The sequence below is a fragment of the Chlamydotis macqueenii genome, chromosome 16, assembly GCF_036417535.1.
Source record: "Chlamydotis macqueenii isolate bChlMac1 chromosome 16, bChlMac1.mat, whole genome shotgun sequence".
In the NCBI taxonomy this organism is placed as follows: domain Eukaryota; kingdom Metazoa; phylum Chordata; class Aves; order Otidiformes; family Otididae; genus Chlamydotis; species Chlamydotis macqueenii.
In genome coordinates this window covers 8,703,509-8,721,155 of record NC_141571.1, presented here as the reverse complement: position 1 = coordinate 8,721,155, position 17,647 = coordinate 8,703,509, and the positions used below count along the sequence as shown (strand labels likewise).

The window sequence follows — 17,647 nt, the reverse complement described above, 5'->3', positions numbered from 1 at the left end:
TGTTCTTTGAAATGTATTACAGTGTTGTCACAGTCCTTTGACCAAGGAATTGTAAAAAACTAGTTGTCCAAATGCAGTTTAATCAAAATCAAAATAAGATTTAATCAAATTATGTTTATAGATTAGTAATTGCTATGCAGTAGGTAGCTTACCTTCCTCCCTTCTGAGTGTAGACACATGTAGTCAGCCTGGCAGCTTCAAATACCCATCAGGCTGCTTAATGCATTAAACTCAGTTCATCCTTTGCTTCTGAACAAAATAGATGAAGAAAATGGAAAGCCATTTTTCTTTGGGTTCTGTCCAGTATGGGTCCTCTCCCCACAGCACCTTTCTAGAGGAGACTTTCTTGCCTCTTGTATCGAAACTTCAATTTGTATCAGCTCTTGAATTGCGGCAAATCTCACACTGCTGTTGCTGAGCCTAATGCTGGGTGTGTTACATTGAAGAGTTCTACTGAAGTCAGAAGGAAATGCTCTCCTGCCCTCAGCTTGGTCATAGCCGATGCCCGCTGAGGGTAAAAGCACTTCCACTGCCATACTCTCAGCTGTGAGTAGTATACACGTGGGTGCAGACATTTTTCCCCAAAGGAGGGCACAGCGCACGCTCTGCTCTGCTGGGTCGCTGCTTCAGTGCTGTTTAGCAGTGCTGGGTGGTCTTGGTGTCTGTATCAAGGCATGCAGTGACCTTCTCTCTGCCCAAATGAACTTACTGTTTGAATCCAGTCCTCCCTTCTGAATATGAACAAAGCTATTTGTAGGTAGACATCTTTCAGTTCAGTTAATAGGAATAACATTTGGAAATATTTTTGTTATTTCAAATGGCTTATGCAGTTGAGTCTGTTCTGAATGGCCATGAAACAACTAGAAACACTCTTATACATACCAGTGTGTCTTCAATCTGCTTTCTAGTCCTGGCAGGTTTTCCTCCTCCTTTTGACTGACTTGATCAATATAATACTCAGTCTTGTTTCTCCTATGGCAATAATAAATAGCATGTTGTAGGGTATTTCTGTTCAGAAAAAAACGGCGATATTATTTTTCTTCTGTAAGTGAAAGCTGTCAAGTTGTGGTGATGCCATCTCACTGGGGCAGCCTTTGCTTGTAAGACGAAGCAGAGTTATGTGGCTTTCTCCATCTGCTGTAGTAGGAATGGGTCTGACTCTGACTGCTGGCAGTTGATTTGGAGTAGCTGTGCCATCTGCTGATTTGAATTGTGATGGTCTTACCACCACCTGCCATCTGGCTCCGCTGATTTGTTGTTGTTTTTTGGGTTTTTTTTTTTAAAGGAATGTGTCCCAGCGTATTTTTAGAAACCACTTCTTTTGAATCAGTCTTATTTTAAAATAATTCACTTGCAGCTTTTTAAAACTTTGATCATTAATAGGAGCAGGGGAATAGCAGAGTATAAAATGGCAATGTATTTGCAAAAAAAAGCAGTGCTTTTCTTCAGTGTTATTTTTCTCCATTTTTACAGACCCCTAAAATTTTCTGGTAATAAATTAGACTTTGGCAATAGTAGCTTTTAAAGTCTTCATGGTTGATAGCTTTTTCTTTACAGCTTTTTGCAAAGTCTTCAAGAGAAATCTGTAGAAACCCAGTAATTTATGGTGTTAAACTGGATTATGTTTCTGCAAGAAGAAAAGAGAACTCTCTTGCTCTCAGCTCTTTAGCAAGTGTGGGACATAGCATTGAAATACACTGATAGGCTCCCAGCAGATCCATCTGTTACAGTAAGGTAGGAGTTGGTATGACTCGCCTTTCGGTGGGAGCAGCAGTTAGACAAATACTTAAAGGAAATTGTAGATTTTAAAATAAGGTAATTCTGTCTTTGAAAGCTGCTGGAATTCATTGGTTTTACCCTGATTGTGGCAACCTTCACCAATAAAGAACCACCGTAGCCCTGAGCACTGATTTAACTTTGGCGCACAATGAAGGACCACTATCTGGTGTAAAGCAAACTTACCCACGCCAAAGTGGGATTCGAAGTGGTGGGAGGAAAACCAAGAAATCCTCTGTCCTTAGCAACTTATATTTATAGTAGGGAGAGAAAACTGACATCAAAAGGGGGTCAGGGAGCATCAAGAGAGCATAGCAGAAGGCTTCTCTTTCCATGCACATTAGTTGATGCAGTCTGTGATGCTGCACCAACTTACTGACCTTTTGCAGGACATCTTCTGTTCAAAGTCTGTGTTTGCATAGGCTTTATATTTCAGGTACCAGCTTTTTTAACTTCTGGTTTCTCTTGCTTCTGAAATGAACCTGCTAAAATTCCTTTCCAACTGCCACGCCTTTTAGATCCAACAAATATTTTTATAGAGAAAACAAACAGAAGTTGTTTTTCTCCAGCTGATATGTGATCTGTTTTATTTAGGTACTGTTGTGGGAGTGGTCCTCTACACTGGAAGGGAGCTGCGCAGTGTGATGAATACTTCAAACCCAAGAAGTAAGGTATGGTAAGGAAACAGTCTTATAATAAATAAAAAGGGGCAGAAATTTATGAATTTTGTAAAGAAAATCCTTCCAAGTGTTGTAGGGACGACCCCACAGGGGTAATGATTCTCATCTTCCAGCCTATGATTTAAGATAGCTACCATAGCAGAACCTATTTCTCCTTATTTTTTTGGTACTATCATACACATGTCTTCTCTCTTCTTAGGTTGGTAAAGTAACTGTTTTATATGGTTATAATGAGATAGTCCCAGTTAGAATAGGAAAGCTTGTTTTGCTGCATTCTTCTACTATAGCAAAGCTAAGACAAGGTGCAGAGATGCTTATATAGCCTGCAGCTTTTGGCAGCGTGACTACTTTCACACCTCTTCCTGCGTTGTTTTGCTTGCAAAGATTGGAAGTCTTATTTAGTAAGCTGGCAACAATATTGCTTATAAATTTAAATATGTTTGTAGGGTTTTAAAAGAGTTGACTAGTGGAAAATGGCTCTCTGGATATGGCAGTTCATTTTCTTTGTGAATGTTATGTTGAGCTAACGTCTTCTCTTGTGTGTTTGAAATGTTTTTATTTTACTTCTTTAGATTGGTCTCTTTGATTTGGAAGTGAACTGTCTTACCAAGATCCTGTTTGGGGCTCTTGTGGTGGTCTCGCTTGTCATGGTGGCCCTTCAGCACTTTGCTGGCCGTTGGTATCTTCAGATCATAAGATTTCTCCTTCTGTTCTCAAACATCATTCCCATTAGGTAAGGCGACTGCTAATTCTTCACAGCAAAATACTGTTTTCTTTGCATCCTCCTCCATGCTTCTAGTATGAACAAACATGTAAACTCTTATCTATTCCTCATTTGACAAGTAAGCAAATCTAGAAATAAAAATCAAATTACTATTTAGATGTAATAATTGCTTTGTTGTTTCTGCATATTCACCTGTTCACGGACTACCTCAGGCTGTGGATTGGTCATTCAAGGGCCCTTCTCTCAGTGTTTGGGCTGCCTGGTTCCTTTGATAAGAGCAGAGCAAAAAATGGAAAAGGAGAGAGATTTATACAACATATAGTATAATAAGACCCAATTGCCTTTTAGAGGGGACTGAAACTTTAATATTGAATTGTACTATATTAATAACTAGATTGTTATTTTTGGTATAGGTCTGGGATTCATTTCAGTTCCATTTTTAACCTGCTGTCTGCATATCAGTCAAGCTGTCCTTACTTGTCTGTGTCCATCTTCCCTTCAAATTATATCTGTTCTTTTCAACATAATTTTGTGATCTAGCTTTGAATTACAGATCCATTCCAGCAATGCACAGTCCCTCTCCCTGCTTGCCACCCAGCCACTGACTTAGAATACACTTCTCCCAAAACACCTTCTTTGTCAGCTCAAATTCATCATGGGAGATGCGTCCTTTCATGGCACTGTGGCAGTTCACAATGATTTTTTTCCCCAAGTTTAACTGGAGATACATTTTCTTTTTCCACTTCCTCCTGCATAGTTTACGAGTGAATCTGGACATGGGGAAAATTGTCTACAGCTGGGTGATCCGCAGAGATTCCAAAATCCCTGGGACTGTGGTTCGGTCCAGCACTATTCCTGAGCAGCTGGGGAGGATATCCTATTTGCTTACAGACAAAACAGGTATCTAAGTAGAAAATAGAGTTTTGAGTAGGTTGTATGTTGTTGTTTGGATTTTGTTACATTTTTGGTCAGAGAGAGTGTATAATATAAGATTTCTTTGGACTAGAAAAAAATATGCATTTCCTGTCACTTTGACAGTATGATGTAATCAGTTTTTGGAAAAAAATTTTGCATTTTTTTTCTTCTGAACACACTATCAGTCAGATAGGAGAGGAATATTATGCTACTTCAAAAAACACTTGAAGTATGCTATTAAACCAAAAGCTGAGGGTAAAAATAAAATTAACCCTTTAGAGTTAGTTTTCAAAGCCAGATGAAGATCGCTTACAACGCATAGGCAAAAACGTACTGTCGGTCTGTCTGCTGACAATCAGCCCTCAGGTTTATTAATATTGTCTTTTTTGCTGACCTCAGCCTGTGCTGAGAGCCTGATGCACTGAGTGATTCAGCTTTTGGCCCAGTTGCTCTTGAATGCGGGGTATACCAAGGACAAGAGTGTGTGCTGGGGAATAGGCATGTTGGTTCCTGCTCCATGTGTGGTGCTGTTTCTGTTACAGGAACTCTTACGCAGAACGAGATGGTCTTCAAACGACTTCACCTGGGAACAGTAGCTTATGGCCTGGACTCCATGGATGAAGTGCAGAGCCACATATTCAGTATATACACACAGGTAGAATTAAATTGCATTACTTAACTCATTGTTCGCAAAATGGTTTTCCGTGCAATTGAGCCAGTAGTGAATTAATATGGCAGGGATATGCCTATTAACTATTACTTTTCAGAAAAATCTGAAGGTCATTGGATGCTTAATATGTAAATACTATCATGATTGCTTATTACATTCCTAGATTGTTTCACATCCACCAGTCTTCAACTGCCACAGCACGCATACGGATCTGTAAGTGTATGTGGGTGTATGTGCCTGTGTCTTGCTACCAAGGTCTGAATATAAAATAGCATACTCTTACTTAGATACTCACCAGTTACAGCAACCACAGTGTTTGCTTCATAAAAAAATTGGCTCTGGATAGTATCTAGTGGGTTAAGTTGCTGTTTGAAATGCTGTGTTCTGGGGCAATAATAAAGGAAGAAGAACTGTAGGTACTCGTTAAGCAGTAATGGAGAACAATGTGCCAGTGTCACTGCTTCAGGCCTGCTTGTTAAAAAAGAAAATGGTAAAAGTGTGATTCTTTCACTAATGTAATAATGATTTTATGTGGTGCATCAGTGACATCTGCTTTGTGAAATATCTACAGCTAAAGCAGGCAGCAAAGTCAACATGTAAAGTATAGAACTGGAAAATCCTGTTTTGGGAAGTCTCTCCCTTGCATTCTTCTTTCAGTATTACTGGGTGAGCTAGCATCTAAAAAGCATTCTTCTCTGTTCTTACACTTTTATTTCAGTTTTGTATGATAACCAGGTAATGCCATGTAACTTGTCTGGGTCAGCAAACAGTATTCCTCAGCTTGTTACAGTACACAAGATGCTTATCAATTGAAGCTTCGTATAGATACACACACTTCCTTCTTAAAACAAAGGATGGGGTTTTGCTTGGTATTACTACCTTTAAGAAAAAAGAAAAAATCAGCTGTCAGTAGCTGATGTTCCAGCCACTAGTACTTATAAAAGATTTAAGAATTGTCACTAATTATGTAATCATGGAAGCATTATTTTTTATTTTCTGTTAATATCTATTCTTTCAAGTGCAACTAGAAATAACTTTTTTGTGACTTACTGTCAATTAGATTTTTCTCTTTTGTAAAATGTGATTCTACAGACACAATCTGCAGACATTAGTGATGACTTACTACTCCTGCGTTATATGTCAAGCATTTTCATTTCTCAACAGTTGTGGAATTGCTTCATTCCTACAGAAACCGCAGAAGTAATTTTCAAAGTGCCGGTGCTTTTCCTTGAGCGCGCACAGTGTAGTGAATTGGGTTTTTCATGTCGCGTTGGTTTTGCTTTCTCTAGAGATTTTAGACTCAAGTGCGCCTTCTATACCACCCACAAAGTGAAACATGAAGCCAGCATTCTTACCTGGAAAAAGGCACCATGTACTGTAAATAGGATTTTTAGTTTGGGATTTTGTTTGTGGTGCTAAAGATACACAGCAGGTTTCCTTGACCTCAGTGATCCATTTGGTGGCATAGCTTTTCCCTGGGCAGACTGTCAGGCTGCAGTGTGCATTTAGCTAAGAATATGACAGTTGATAAATAACTGGCATTTTGAGTAATTGTCTTGTTCTCTGGCATGTGTCTCGGGTAACTTGCAACTAACTCCTCTAGCCATTTCTCTGCTTTCACAGCCTTCTTAGCATCTGGTTCTCTTCTTGGTGTTGAGACCCTTAAATGACTGAACTGTACTTTAAAAAAAACCAACCAACCAAACAACTACAACAACAAAAAAAAACCAAACCAAAACCCCCCAAAACCCAAAAAAAAAAAAAAAACACAAAAAACCCAGACTCCAGATCTATTTGCCCTCATTTTGTACTCAATCTCCAGAGAAAACTTGACTACTGGTTAATTATTTGCCAAAGTATTCAGTATTTGCCAAGACTATTTGGGTGACTGACTAATCCTGTATGTGACTAGTGCTTTCTGTCAATCTAAATGGACTTCAGATGAGGGTTTGCTGTTGTTTGGTTTGGTTAAAGCCTGTTGCAACAGTGCTGATGAGCAGCAATATTAAATTTGAAGATCTTGTGTTCTACTCACTAGAGTGTGGAAAATAGCATGTGGGATTACACTGGTAAAGGATATGTCTCGTAAAACATTTATCATTACCAAGTGAGATTCCTTATAATGAGAAGCATTTGCTGGTAATGATTCATTTTGAACTGTAGTTCTTATTCTTTACTCTTATTTTTACCATGTTGTGGCCTTTGACCTGGAAGTGAAACTTTTGTCCTCTTGACACTAAAGGTTAACAGAGCAGGAAACTAGATCACTGTGTGTCCCTTCTTCAACCAGGATAATTTAGTAATTGTGCAATTATCTGAAGACTCCCATTCTGATACTAAAAATAGTATTAAAAATTAAATGAACATAATTAAGATTTTTGAGGTCCATACGAGTCATCTGTTTTCTGTTTTCAGCAATTATATTCTCTTGCATGTGAAACCAAATGGACTCTAAATTTTTAGAGCTACTGGCGTTTTGTGGAGCAAGAGGTGGTTTCACTGAGTCTTCTGACTTTGGTCTTTCACCAGTTGGTGTTTGGTGGATCTGCAACAAAGGGTCTTTTGCTCAGTGTACTGTTCCAAAAACTTTTAGGGCGCTTTACTCCACCAGTGACAGCAATAAAGAAGTTGCGTTACGCTGGGTTGTGTTCCCAGTGAGCCAAGGTGTAGGAAGACTGTGTCTCGTTCCTTGGGATATAAGAGTCAGCAAAGCTGCTACATGTATGGTCTTCACTGAAGTAAAAACTATTTTTTTTTTTTCTCTTTCCCCTGCAATAAGACTTTATGCTGCTTTCTTTTTTTATAAGCAATCTCAGGACCCACCTGCTGTGAAGGGCCTTACCTTAGCCACCAAGGTGCGTAAAACCATGAGCAGCCGAGTGCACGAGGCGGTGAAGGCAATCGCGCTGTGCCACAACGTGACACCGGTGTACGAGTCCAACGGGGTGACAGACCAGGCTGAAGCTGAGAGGCACTACGAGGACTCCTGCAGGGTGTACCAGGCCTCCAGTCCTGATGAGGTCAGTGTCATTTGAGTGTATAAAAATATAAATATAACCTTGCTTGTTGCTGGAAAAAAAAAAAAAGGTAAAAGTACTCCAGTCTAGTGAAGGGCATGAAATTTTAACGTGTTTATTGCACTGATACTCTGTGAATAAGTGCGCTCTCAGCTGTTACACTTCAGCCAAATTTGCCACTCTGCCTGAAGCTGCAGAGTTACATGGTGACTTGAATCTGGCTCTTAACAGCAGCCTCTGCATCGCAGAGTTTTGCTCATATTTCTGCACCTTTTGTCCAGGGTATGTTTTGCAGTTCAACACCATGAGTCCCTTTGACCATGTTTGGTAAATTATAGGCAATCTTGTCTTGTTTGGGGTGGGAGGCGACTTGTGGGAGGGGGTCAGAGCACTCCCACAAGTCAGCTTGTCCCTGATCTGCAAGGTGTTCAAACTTCCAGGCCAAGTGAAAAGTTGTAAATCGTGCTGAGTGGCACTGCTAACCCAGGACACATCCCTTCCCACGCTGGTGGGATGGACCCGGAGTGCGAGTTAATTCTGCAGAGTGAGTGAAGTGGGGAATAAGTTGTCTCGGAGCAAAGCAATGCCCTACCAGTTCTCTGCTGGCACCCAGTCCAGTAGGGCTATACAGGGTGCTAAGGGTGCTACAATAGAGAGAAACTTTGCAGCTCTCCAGAGACTTGCTGGAGACTTTTGTTGAACACTTGAGAGATCAGGTCGATAAAAATGAAGGACTGAAGATTAAAGTGCTATTTGCTACCCTCTGCAAAATTTGGAAAATCTAATTAGAGTGTTGTTTCCTTCTGCAACGAAGACAGGGGGAATAAAATGTGGTTTCATATATTGGTTATGCTTCTTAGATACATATTGTTTAGTACAACCAAGGTAGAACAGTTTGTTTTCTGTTAATTTGTACAATTACACTTGCTCTATGCCATTGAAAGAGACTGAAGTATGAAACTTCCCGTAAGAATCCTACTGACAGTATGAGATCATGTCACCCGTTTGACTACATTGGAAGGTTCTTCCATTTATTGCCCCAAATAAAACAGATTTGCTTCTGATAATAGCCTTTTCACCTTTGACATCAGAAGAGAAGCTGGCTTTCCTCATTGTTAGAGGTGAGAGATTATATGCATAGAAATAAATTTATTCGTTAGTCCGGCTATGTGAGGTCTTTGAAATTGTTGCATGCATTAATGAAAGACTGGCACACAGAGTTAGTTCCCACATTTCATGTACATTCAAAATATCCCCTGTAGTGTTTTTCTTCCCAAGTAGGCAATCAATTCATTTCATATAATGTGTTCTTGTCTGTATCATACAAAAGCTGCATCTTTGCTTTTTATTTTATTTTTTTTTTTTCCCCCCTCCTCCATTGTTGTGCCTACAGTGACAACAAACACTTACTCTTCCCTGGCTTTGGAGCTGGTGAGCAGTGTGCATGTGTGTGTACATGTGTGTCCTCTCCCACCACGTAGTCTAGGTCAGTGTTTTACTTACCTGCTTTTTTCCTCTAATGTGTTGCTCTCCTCTGTAAAGACAGCTTACAGAAATCAAGTGCCTTTGGATTGAAACAAGTTCTGAATGATTTCCAGATGGTCATTTTTGTGATCTGCATTTAAGGGTTTTTTTTTTTTCATAAAGCATTTTCTGGCTATTTTTGCACAGATCTTCTGTTTATTTATGTATATACTGGGGTATATAGTGAAGTCAGTGACTTTTTTTCCTTTTCTGCCTTATACAGTTCTGTGTTTAAAATATTTATGTAGCAATTTGTCTCAGATACCCAAGGTATTGTTGTTTGTTTGTTTTACTGTAGCATGATAACTAATCCTTCCAAGATTATTGTTTAAATTCTTTTTTCCTTTCTTGTGGTGTCTTAAGTAGAGAATTACAGCAGGTTTAGAAATCAGATATGCTTTGCTGTGCTGAGGAAATCTTGTCTGTAGGTCTTAGATATACAAATATTGTTTAGACATGCTCTGTGTATGTCATACTAGATGGTACAAAATGCAGGATCAGCACAAGTGAAGTCCTTGAGAAGAGAGCGATGCTGTTAAATAACATTCCCTGTAGGGGAATGGCTTTGGACTTCTGTTAAAGCCAGCCTTTGAAATCGTATATCAATAAAATATTGCCATGGCAGGGAAGGTCAGTTTATGAAATGAGTACAAAAACTTGTATTCTCTTTACTTTAACAGCAAGAGTAATTTCTACCAGTTGGCATAGGATTCATTTCCTGTAACAGAAAGCAGGATTTCCTAAATTTGTTTCCTGTGCACGCTGCCATTTAGAACTCTTGAAGTATCTTTATTCAGATATCGGTTACAGCCTTGGGGCTCTGCAAGCGTGTCAGTTGTAGCCATACAGTAACTAACAGGGGAAATGAAATAGATATAATCTGATCAGAGATAAGAGTGCCTGGGATTCCTGGGCAAACAGTCTTTAACCCTGACAACCCGCTGCAGCTGTTAGGACATGAAAGGGTGCACCGATCAATTGGTTTTTGCCTGTTGTTGTCTGCCTAGGCAACCCTAAATGGGACGTTTGTAGAGCAACTCATGGCACAGAAGGATCAATTTGTCTCTTTAGAATGAAATTTATTAGTCGATACCCACTTCAGTGGTGGCTTGGGTAATTTGATTGTTGGAAAGAACAAAGTTTGGAGGATAGTGTGCTGAGCTGCTGTAGCTGCTCTGCTTTGTAATGCTTGGACCTGTATCTGGCTTGGCTTGGATGGAGCTGCAAACTCCTGGAGTGTGGTCAGGGACTTCATCAATTTCTCCTGATCACTGAGCATGGGCTCTCGTGAAGGTGTATGAGGAGTTTCAAGCCTGCTTAAATCTCCTCAGTTTAAGCTGTAAATGTATTTTTGCATCTTGAATGTTTCTCATCTTTTCGCTGTGACTGACAGTGCCTCCAGTTATCTGTTTGCATGGCGCAGAGTAAACCTCTTCTGTCTCACCCTGAGCTGGGAACGTGCTCTCCGTCCCGGGGTGCCCAGGCCCTGAGCTGGGAACGTGCTCCCCATCCTGGGGTACCCAGGCCCGAGCTGGGAACGTGCTCCCCATCCCGGGGTGCCCAGGCCCTGAGCCATCGGTGCTTTTGCTGGGGTTGGTGTTGTCTGCTGGTGCCACAGCACTTTCCAGAGGCCGGGCCTATTGTGTTGCCTGTTAAATAGGGATAGTAGTTTCAATGCTTTTAGTGCATCTGATAGGAACACTTCAAAATTATATCACTTTCTCTCTCAGTAATTATTCACTAAGTACTATAGAGGCTGGGAAGTGGCGTGATGAAAGGGGTCAGCCCCACTTCCCCTCGGTGCTGAATGCGATTCACCTGGAGGGCCATTAAGGGCTGACAGGACCCAAGCCTGCTTGGGAATAGCATGGAAAAGGGGGATTTCTTTCATTATTCCTCCCCTTCCATTGACGTGCCTTTTTGTGGTCTCAGGGCCATCCGAAATGCCGGGTGTTGCACAATGCAGCGCGGTTAGTTTGAAGCATGTCATGTGCACAGCGTAGCACGTGAGCACATGCTGCTCATCTGTTTGTTCCTCTGCGCAAGACTTCTCTTTCAGGAGGTTTAAATGCTTCCTGATATAGGATTTAAATGAGATGTTGGCAGGGAAGGAGGGACGAGGTGTCTGCGAAAGAAAGTAGCAAAGAAGATGCTTTAAAGGGCTGAGCTGAGAGCAGAGATTGGTATCTCCAGACATTTTCAGCTTACCAACACGGGCAAATTAACAGCCAGTGCTGCACACGCTGAACATCATGTAACATCATGCTGTGAAAAAATTCTCTGTAATTATTTATTAACCAGAGTATTAGAAACCCAAGCTCCATCTCTGCTCTGGGAGACTGTTAGGAGGATTATCTAACTGCACACTTTAATGCACTAGGGATGACTTGAAGAAACTTTTGAAAAAGATAAGCTTGAAAGAGCCTTTGATTTGTTGTAATCTTTGTGAATAAGCCTGCAAAAACTTGCTAATATTAAAACAAATATTGATTCAAATTGATTTAAAGGTCTTTCAAGGCAAAGCCAACTCAAATTTTTTTTATCTGGCTACTTAAGACTGCTTTATGAGAGGAAAAGTTTATTTGGGTTGTCTTTTAAGCCTAATTGTGGATGAAAGGGAGCTGAGTTCACAAAAGATACTCCAATTAGACCCAACCGTATCAATTAATCTAGTAAAATCTTGACTCAATGCAAGTATTTATAGATTCCATTTTTATCTGTATCTCGTGTATGTGATTTCCCAAAATAAATTCCTTTTTTGTCTAAGGTATTTGTGGTCACTTAAGGCAGTAAAGGCAGAATCTGAAAGGCACAAGGGATAATTAACCTCCAAGTCAGCAGCAACCATGTCCCCAGCACTCTCATGCCTTTGAAAACGTCACTGTAAAATACTTTCAGTATTTCATGTCTGTTTGGAGAAAGTATCCCTTGTTCCTTTCTGGAGGCCAGTGATATATGGGCTCATGTCAGCTGCTGCTCCCATCTGTTACTGCCAAGACAGCTTCTAGAGTTAAACCCCTGTATCTCAGCAGGCTCAGTCTTAGATGGATGTGTCAGCTGAGGTGGGGACTCTGGGGTAACGTCAGGGAAGCAAAATAAAGGCTTTGGTCTTCTGTCATGGCTCTAGTTGTAAACTAGTGAAAGCTTGTAAAGAATTCAGTGTTGTAGGTCCTTAAATACTAGAATCTGCAATTAAAACTATACCTACATAAGCTCAATTAAATGAGTTCTGGTGTGTGCCTTGAAAAATCTGGGGTTTGTTTTGGGTTTTGTTTTGTTTTAGTATTTGGGGAGAAGGGGTTCTGTGCTAAGAAGTGTCTGTGAGCCAGCCCTCAGCTGTCTTGCTGGTCAGCAGAGAGGCTGGAAGTTGTTGATGAATGTTACTACCAAACGGACAGTGTAACACAGAGATCAGTTTGTTTGTTTGTTTGCTTTTATAATATGATGTTTTAATGTGCTCTACATTAGTGTAGATATTGTAAATCCAGGGTGAATGCATTGTTTTGAATTCTTCAATTCATAAACAGCAAGCTGGGAAACAGTGCATTCAAAAAGTAAGTGTTCTGTAAAGAGACTAGCCTGATGTGCCCAGGCAGAGGTTTGGGCACCCCAGGCCGGGGTGGAGGGTGCCTGTGCCAGGCCTTGCTGAAGGGCTGTCCTTCAGGATGTGGCAGGCCAACGCAGGGAGCCCACCAGCTCCTGCCGAGAGTCCAGGGCAGCCTGGCACCTGAATCGGACAGGAGCTGAGCTTCCCAGACACCGAAAATACTGTTGGTATGCTTCTAACTTCAGGAAGAGCCCGCTAGGAAGAGCCATACAGGAGTACCTGTGTATATGGGGAGATCCACTCTGTAGCACCAGTGATGACTCCTGAACTTCTTTGCAGCCCTCACCCGCTGTCCCCTCAGGGGACGTTGTGTGGGCTGCTCGCCCTCACCATGGCCTTCTCCCCTCAGGTGGCCCTGGTACAGTGGACAGAGAGCGTGGGTTTAACGCTGGTGGGCAGAGACCAGTCCTCCGTGCAGCTGAGGACACCGGGTGGCCACATCCTGAACTTCACCATCCTCCAGATCTTCCCCTTCACTTACGAGAGCAAGCGCATGGGGATCATCGTTCGGGTAAGCTCTTCTGTCTTTGTGAATCTCCTGCTAACGCAACGTGAAACGTATAAAACCTTTGCTCTCAGCTCTGCTGTTCTTCTTGGCCGAGTTTTGCAGTCTGTCCTACCTCAGGCTATAAGCTGGTTTTGTTTTGAGCTACTGGCCTCTCACTGCTGGGTTTGTTCAGTGATACATCCTTTTCCTTGGCCGTATTTGGCAGCAAGTGCTGTAGTGGCTGCAGACATCTTCAGTTTGTTGATCTTTGGTACCTTGCTCCTCAAAAAGGAGCCTGATCTTCAGGCACTCAGGGGGTGTGTGTGTCTTCCGAAGCTCCAGCTTCCTCCAGCTGCTCCATCCCACTCACATTTTTAATTTGTTGTGTACTCTGGGGTGAGTTTCTGCCATACAGCTCCTCCATGCAGTTTTGTGCACATGCCATCGGTGACAGGTTCACAGGTCCAGCTTACACTGCGTCTCCAAAGCAGTTGTGATGGTACAAGAATTACAACTTGCCCGTGGAGATGGCAGCAAGCAGGAAGGAAGGAGGGGATCCTGAACTGATGCCACAACAGATAACTTGACGATGTTGTTAGTGGTTTTGTGAAAGTGCTCCCTAGATCTCTGCCAGGCATCGAAACTCCTCTCGGACTCCATGGAAGTACTGCACTGCAGGAGGAGGCACTTGTGGCTGCAGGAAACTGTGGAGGTTGTTTTTTTTTGAGCTGTTTAACAGGGCCCACAGCTATGCGGAGAACACAGTGTCCTGAGCAGAGTTTGAAAATAGCTGAGTTAAGGTAAAAGAGTGCATTTGTGCAAGTACCTTTATCAGCAGCAGCGGGCACTGCACACGCTAAATACGTGCCCAGCTGAAACTGTAAGTATAACTTGGTGGTTTTATATACAAATACAATATAAGATCAGACTCTCAGAAAAAAAATACCTCAAAAAGAAAGAAGAAGAAAGTGTGGGTGTTTAAGAACAGTTGAGATCAGTTGTCGCCGTTGTCAACATTAGTTTTCAAGACAGTGCTAGAGAATCAGTGTTGGTAAGATAAAAAAACCCAGCCATGGTAAGGCACTTTCATTTGCCCGCAAAGCAAACAAGGTGAAGCAGTTTGAATATTTCTTTTGGAGATAATTGAAACATCTGAGAGTACAGACAGATAATTGGTACCAGGAATCTAGAACAGGAATATGAAACCTATAATCCAGGGGAAGATATGATTTGTTGTATCGTTTCATGGGATCTGTAGCTTTGTTATTTAGGGTGGGGACAATAGGTAAGTTTGGTGGGGCTTCTCCCTGCCCCCTTCCTTTTGCCTCCTCTTTTTACTTTGTGGCAAAGCTGGGTTGCTGCATGTTTATTTTGTGGCATCTGGAAATAGGATGTAAAAATATCTTCTGCCTCATGTATTTTAAGTTACAACAGTAGGAGGAGTAGCCTTTGTTTTTAGTTGGAAGCAATCGGGATCAGTATAGCACACGGGGGCCTCATCAATAGCAGATTAATTAGGTTTGCTTTATTGGCTGATGTTTGGTAGCTTCACAAATCTCAACTTCTCTGGACCCCTGGAAGAGCACAGCCACTGTCAGAAATGGCACCATGAAGGGATGATGTAAAATGGAGCAATGCAGTGCTTGTATTCAACAACAACAAATATTAAGGAGAGCTTCAGTATTTCTGTTACCAAGAGGTTTGGTGATAAAGATGGAACTGTAGTATGTGCATATAATTATTTTCTCAAAGTCATGAAGGACAAACTGTGTTTGGTGCAGATAGAATATCATTAAAAGTCGTGCACGTGGCTGTATTTGTGTTATTCTACCTGAGTATTTTGGACCTGGACCTCCTGTTGCTCAAGGAGCTGCTTTTAAGTTCCATATCACACACCACAGTACGGTGCAGGGGTGACAAATTTGTATTTCAAGCTGTTCCAGGATTTGGAATATTAAAACATGCCCAAGGGCAGGAATGTTAGCTGAAATGGGCTGATAAGCTGAGCTTGTACAAAGTATTCAGTGTGTAAAATCTGTGAATCTGGAGATCTGACTGAATGCATTTGAATGTACACAGTCCTGCACAGTCCTCAGTGTTCCCGTGAAGGTCTCATGCTGCATGGGATAGCTGCAACAAGTGTAGTGCATATCCATTCAAATGCAGCAAGAGAAAAATCTTCAGATTAATTATTTTTATAGTGAAAATGATGTGGAGACTTCAGGCAACCTTTTCAAGACCTAGAATAAAAACACTAGCGATAAAAGAGGGAGGATTACGCAACCTCCTTCCACATTGCTTACTGTAGGTCAAACTTTTGCTGAGATGCTACTTTGTCAAAGGTGTAAGAAGCGGGTAACCATCGAAGCCAGGGTACTCTTCATTAAATTATGTTTATATATTCAGCAGAGGAGTGGATGCCCTGAAATTTTCTTGTTTAAGTGGAAAGGAGTAATCTTTTTTTTCTCTCTGATTTGATACTTTTAAATTATCTATTATCTATATTCTTCCCCTTTAGGAAGAAAAAGGTTTCTGTTTTGCATTTCTGTATTTAGAATATTACTGCTGCCACAACCAGCAAAACTCCCACTTGTGGTCAGTGGGAGCAACATCAGGCCCAGATCCTGACTGCAAATACTCTTAATGGAATTACTGGCCCCTCTCTATTTGGCTTCTTAATTGAGTGTCTTTATTTTGCAGTCATTGAGCTGCTACTAAGCCACTAAAACCAGCTCACTGTATACCCTGTGCAGAATTAGGTTTTGAGTAGCAGGTGCTGGCTGCCTGGGTATTACTTTGCCATGTTGCTGTATACTCCGAAATAATATCTTCAATAATTGTTTTCTTTTTCATTAAAAAAAAAAGAGAGGAGTTTATAAATAGCTAGTTGTCAAGTAAAATTTTCTTTTATTAAACCTAGATGTATACGTGTGTAGGCACTCAGTTTGGTTTTGATCCACAACTTGCAGGGTGTTTACCTCTTCACTGTATCTTCTAAAACTGTGCTGCTTGTTTGAAAAACAGAAATAAGGGGAGGGAGAGCAGCGTGAAGGATCCAGAAAACAACAGATGCAGTGAGCAGCCAGGGAGGAGAGGGAGAGAGAAGCTGCAGAATGAGACTGCACTCAGGGTTGCAGTGACTGGAATTCGAATGGTAATATTTTTCTGCTCAACTATACAGATACTGCCCATTCTTATAAACTGCAATTTTTTCAGCTAGCGGGAGCCATTGTGATCATCTTGCCAGGCTTCCTGTACACTCTGCGTCCAGCCCAGTAATGCTGTTACTGAAATCCTTGGCAGAGACGCCCATCTCCCCTGCTGGTCCTGTCCGCTCTGGCTCCTGTGAAAAGATCTCCTTCAACACGTAGCTTTCAGTAGATAAAGCAGTAGTTAATATTGAAAACAAGTAGCAAATGTTGCCTCATTTGGGATTTTTTTTTTTTTGGCAGTATCTTCTTGTTTTCTTGTGATCAACTGTCATTTCTGTAGCTGATTTGCTTCAGTTCTAAGAAGTCTTGTTCTGCCAAAGCAGCCACTCTTCACCGTACTGTTTACTGACTTATCTTCTTCTTGAAAGAAGGCCTGTTTGTTTGACCACAATATTTTCCATTCTTCTTTTTCTTTGCTTTTTTTTTTTTTTCCCCTTACCCATGTGGAATGATCTTTCTTGTAAAGCAAAGATAGTGCTATTGTCATATCTGGAATTGAAAGAAGCCTTTGAACCGTGGCCAGAGTCAGACCACGGTGGAAAAAGATGCCTCTCCAAAACAATGTAACTGGCAAATCTCTGTGTAAATTTATAGTGTGATCTTACCATAATATGAGAACGCACTAACCTCCTACTGAACTTGGTGAGAGGAAATGACTAATGCAAGGAGATAGCTGATACAGTATTTATATTGGACAAAAAATCTAAACTATCTTAAGCCAGTTTTGCAGCACGGGAAATGGAGTCTTTATTCAGTTTCCTACAGAGATGTTGTTAGACACTTTTTAATCAAATAATTTAATAGATAAACCTTTACCTTTGGCTACTGCCAAAAGCATTGTGTTTTATTTAAGCAGATCTTAGTTGTTTTGGTAGAGCGGCACGCATTTTGCTTTGGGGATCTGGGATGTGTGGGTATCGGTGTCTGAAGGCTGGATGTGTCAGGACGTTTAAAACCATGCTTAAGCTTTATTATAAGAATTTTCCTTGTGAATATCTCTGAGCTTGGCAAAAATGCTCAGTAAAGGAGCTTTCT

The 17,647-nt window shown here is 41.2% G+C and overlaps 1 protein-coding gene across 1 annotated transcript in view; it reads left to right on the top strand.

The window, feature by feature from the left end:
* Nucleotides 1-17,647, top strand: part of ATP9A (ATPase phospholipid transporting 9A) — a 63,051-nt gene that overhangs the window by 25,998 nt on the left and 19,406 nt on the right. The window contains exons 10-15 of the mRNA XM_086760746.1: nucleotides 2,371-2,447; nucleotides 3,029-3,189; nucleotides 3,938-4,080; nucleotides 4,638-4,750; nucleotides 7,573-7,785; nucleotides 13,263-13,424. Of these exons, the coding sequence (XP_086616872.1) occupies nucleotides 2,371-2,447; nucleotides 3,029-3,189; nucleotides 3,938-4,080; nucleotides 4,638-4,750; nucleotides 7,573-7,785; nucleotides 13,263-13,424 (869 nt within the window). The remainder of the gene's footprint in view (nucleotides 1-2,370; nucleotides 2,448-3,028; nucleotides 3,190-3,937; nucleotides 4,081-4,637; nucleotides 4,751-7,572; nucleotides 7,786-13,262; nucleotides 13,425-17,647) is intronic.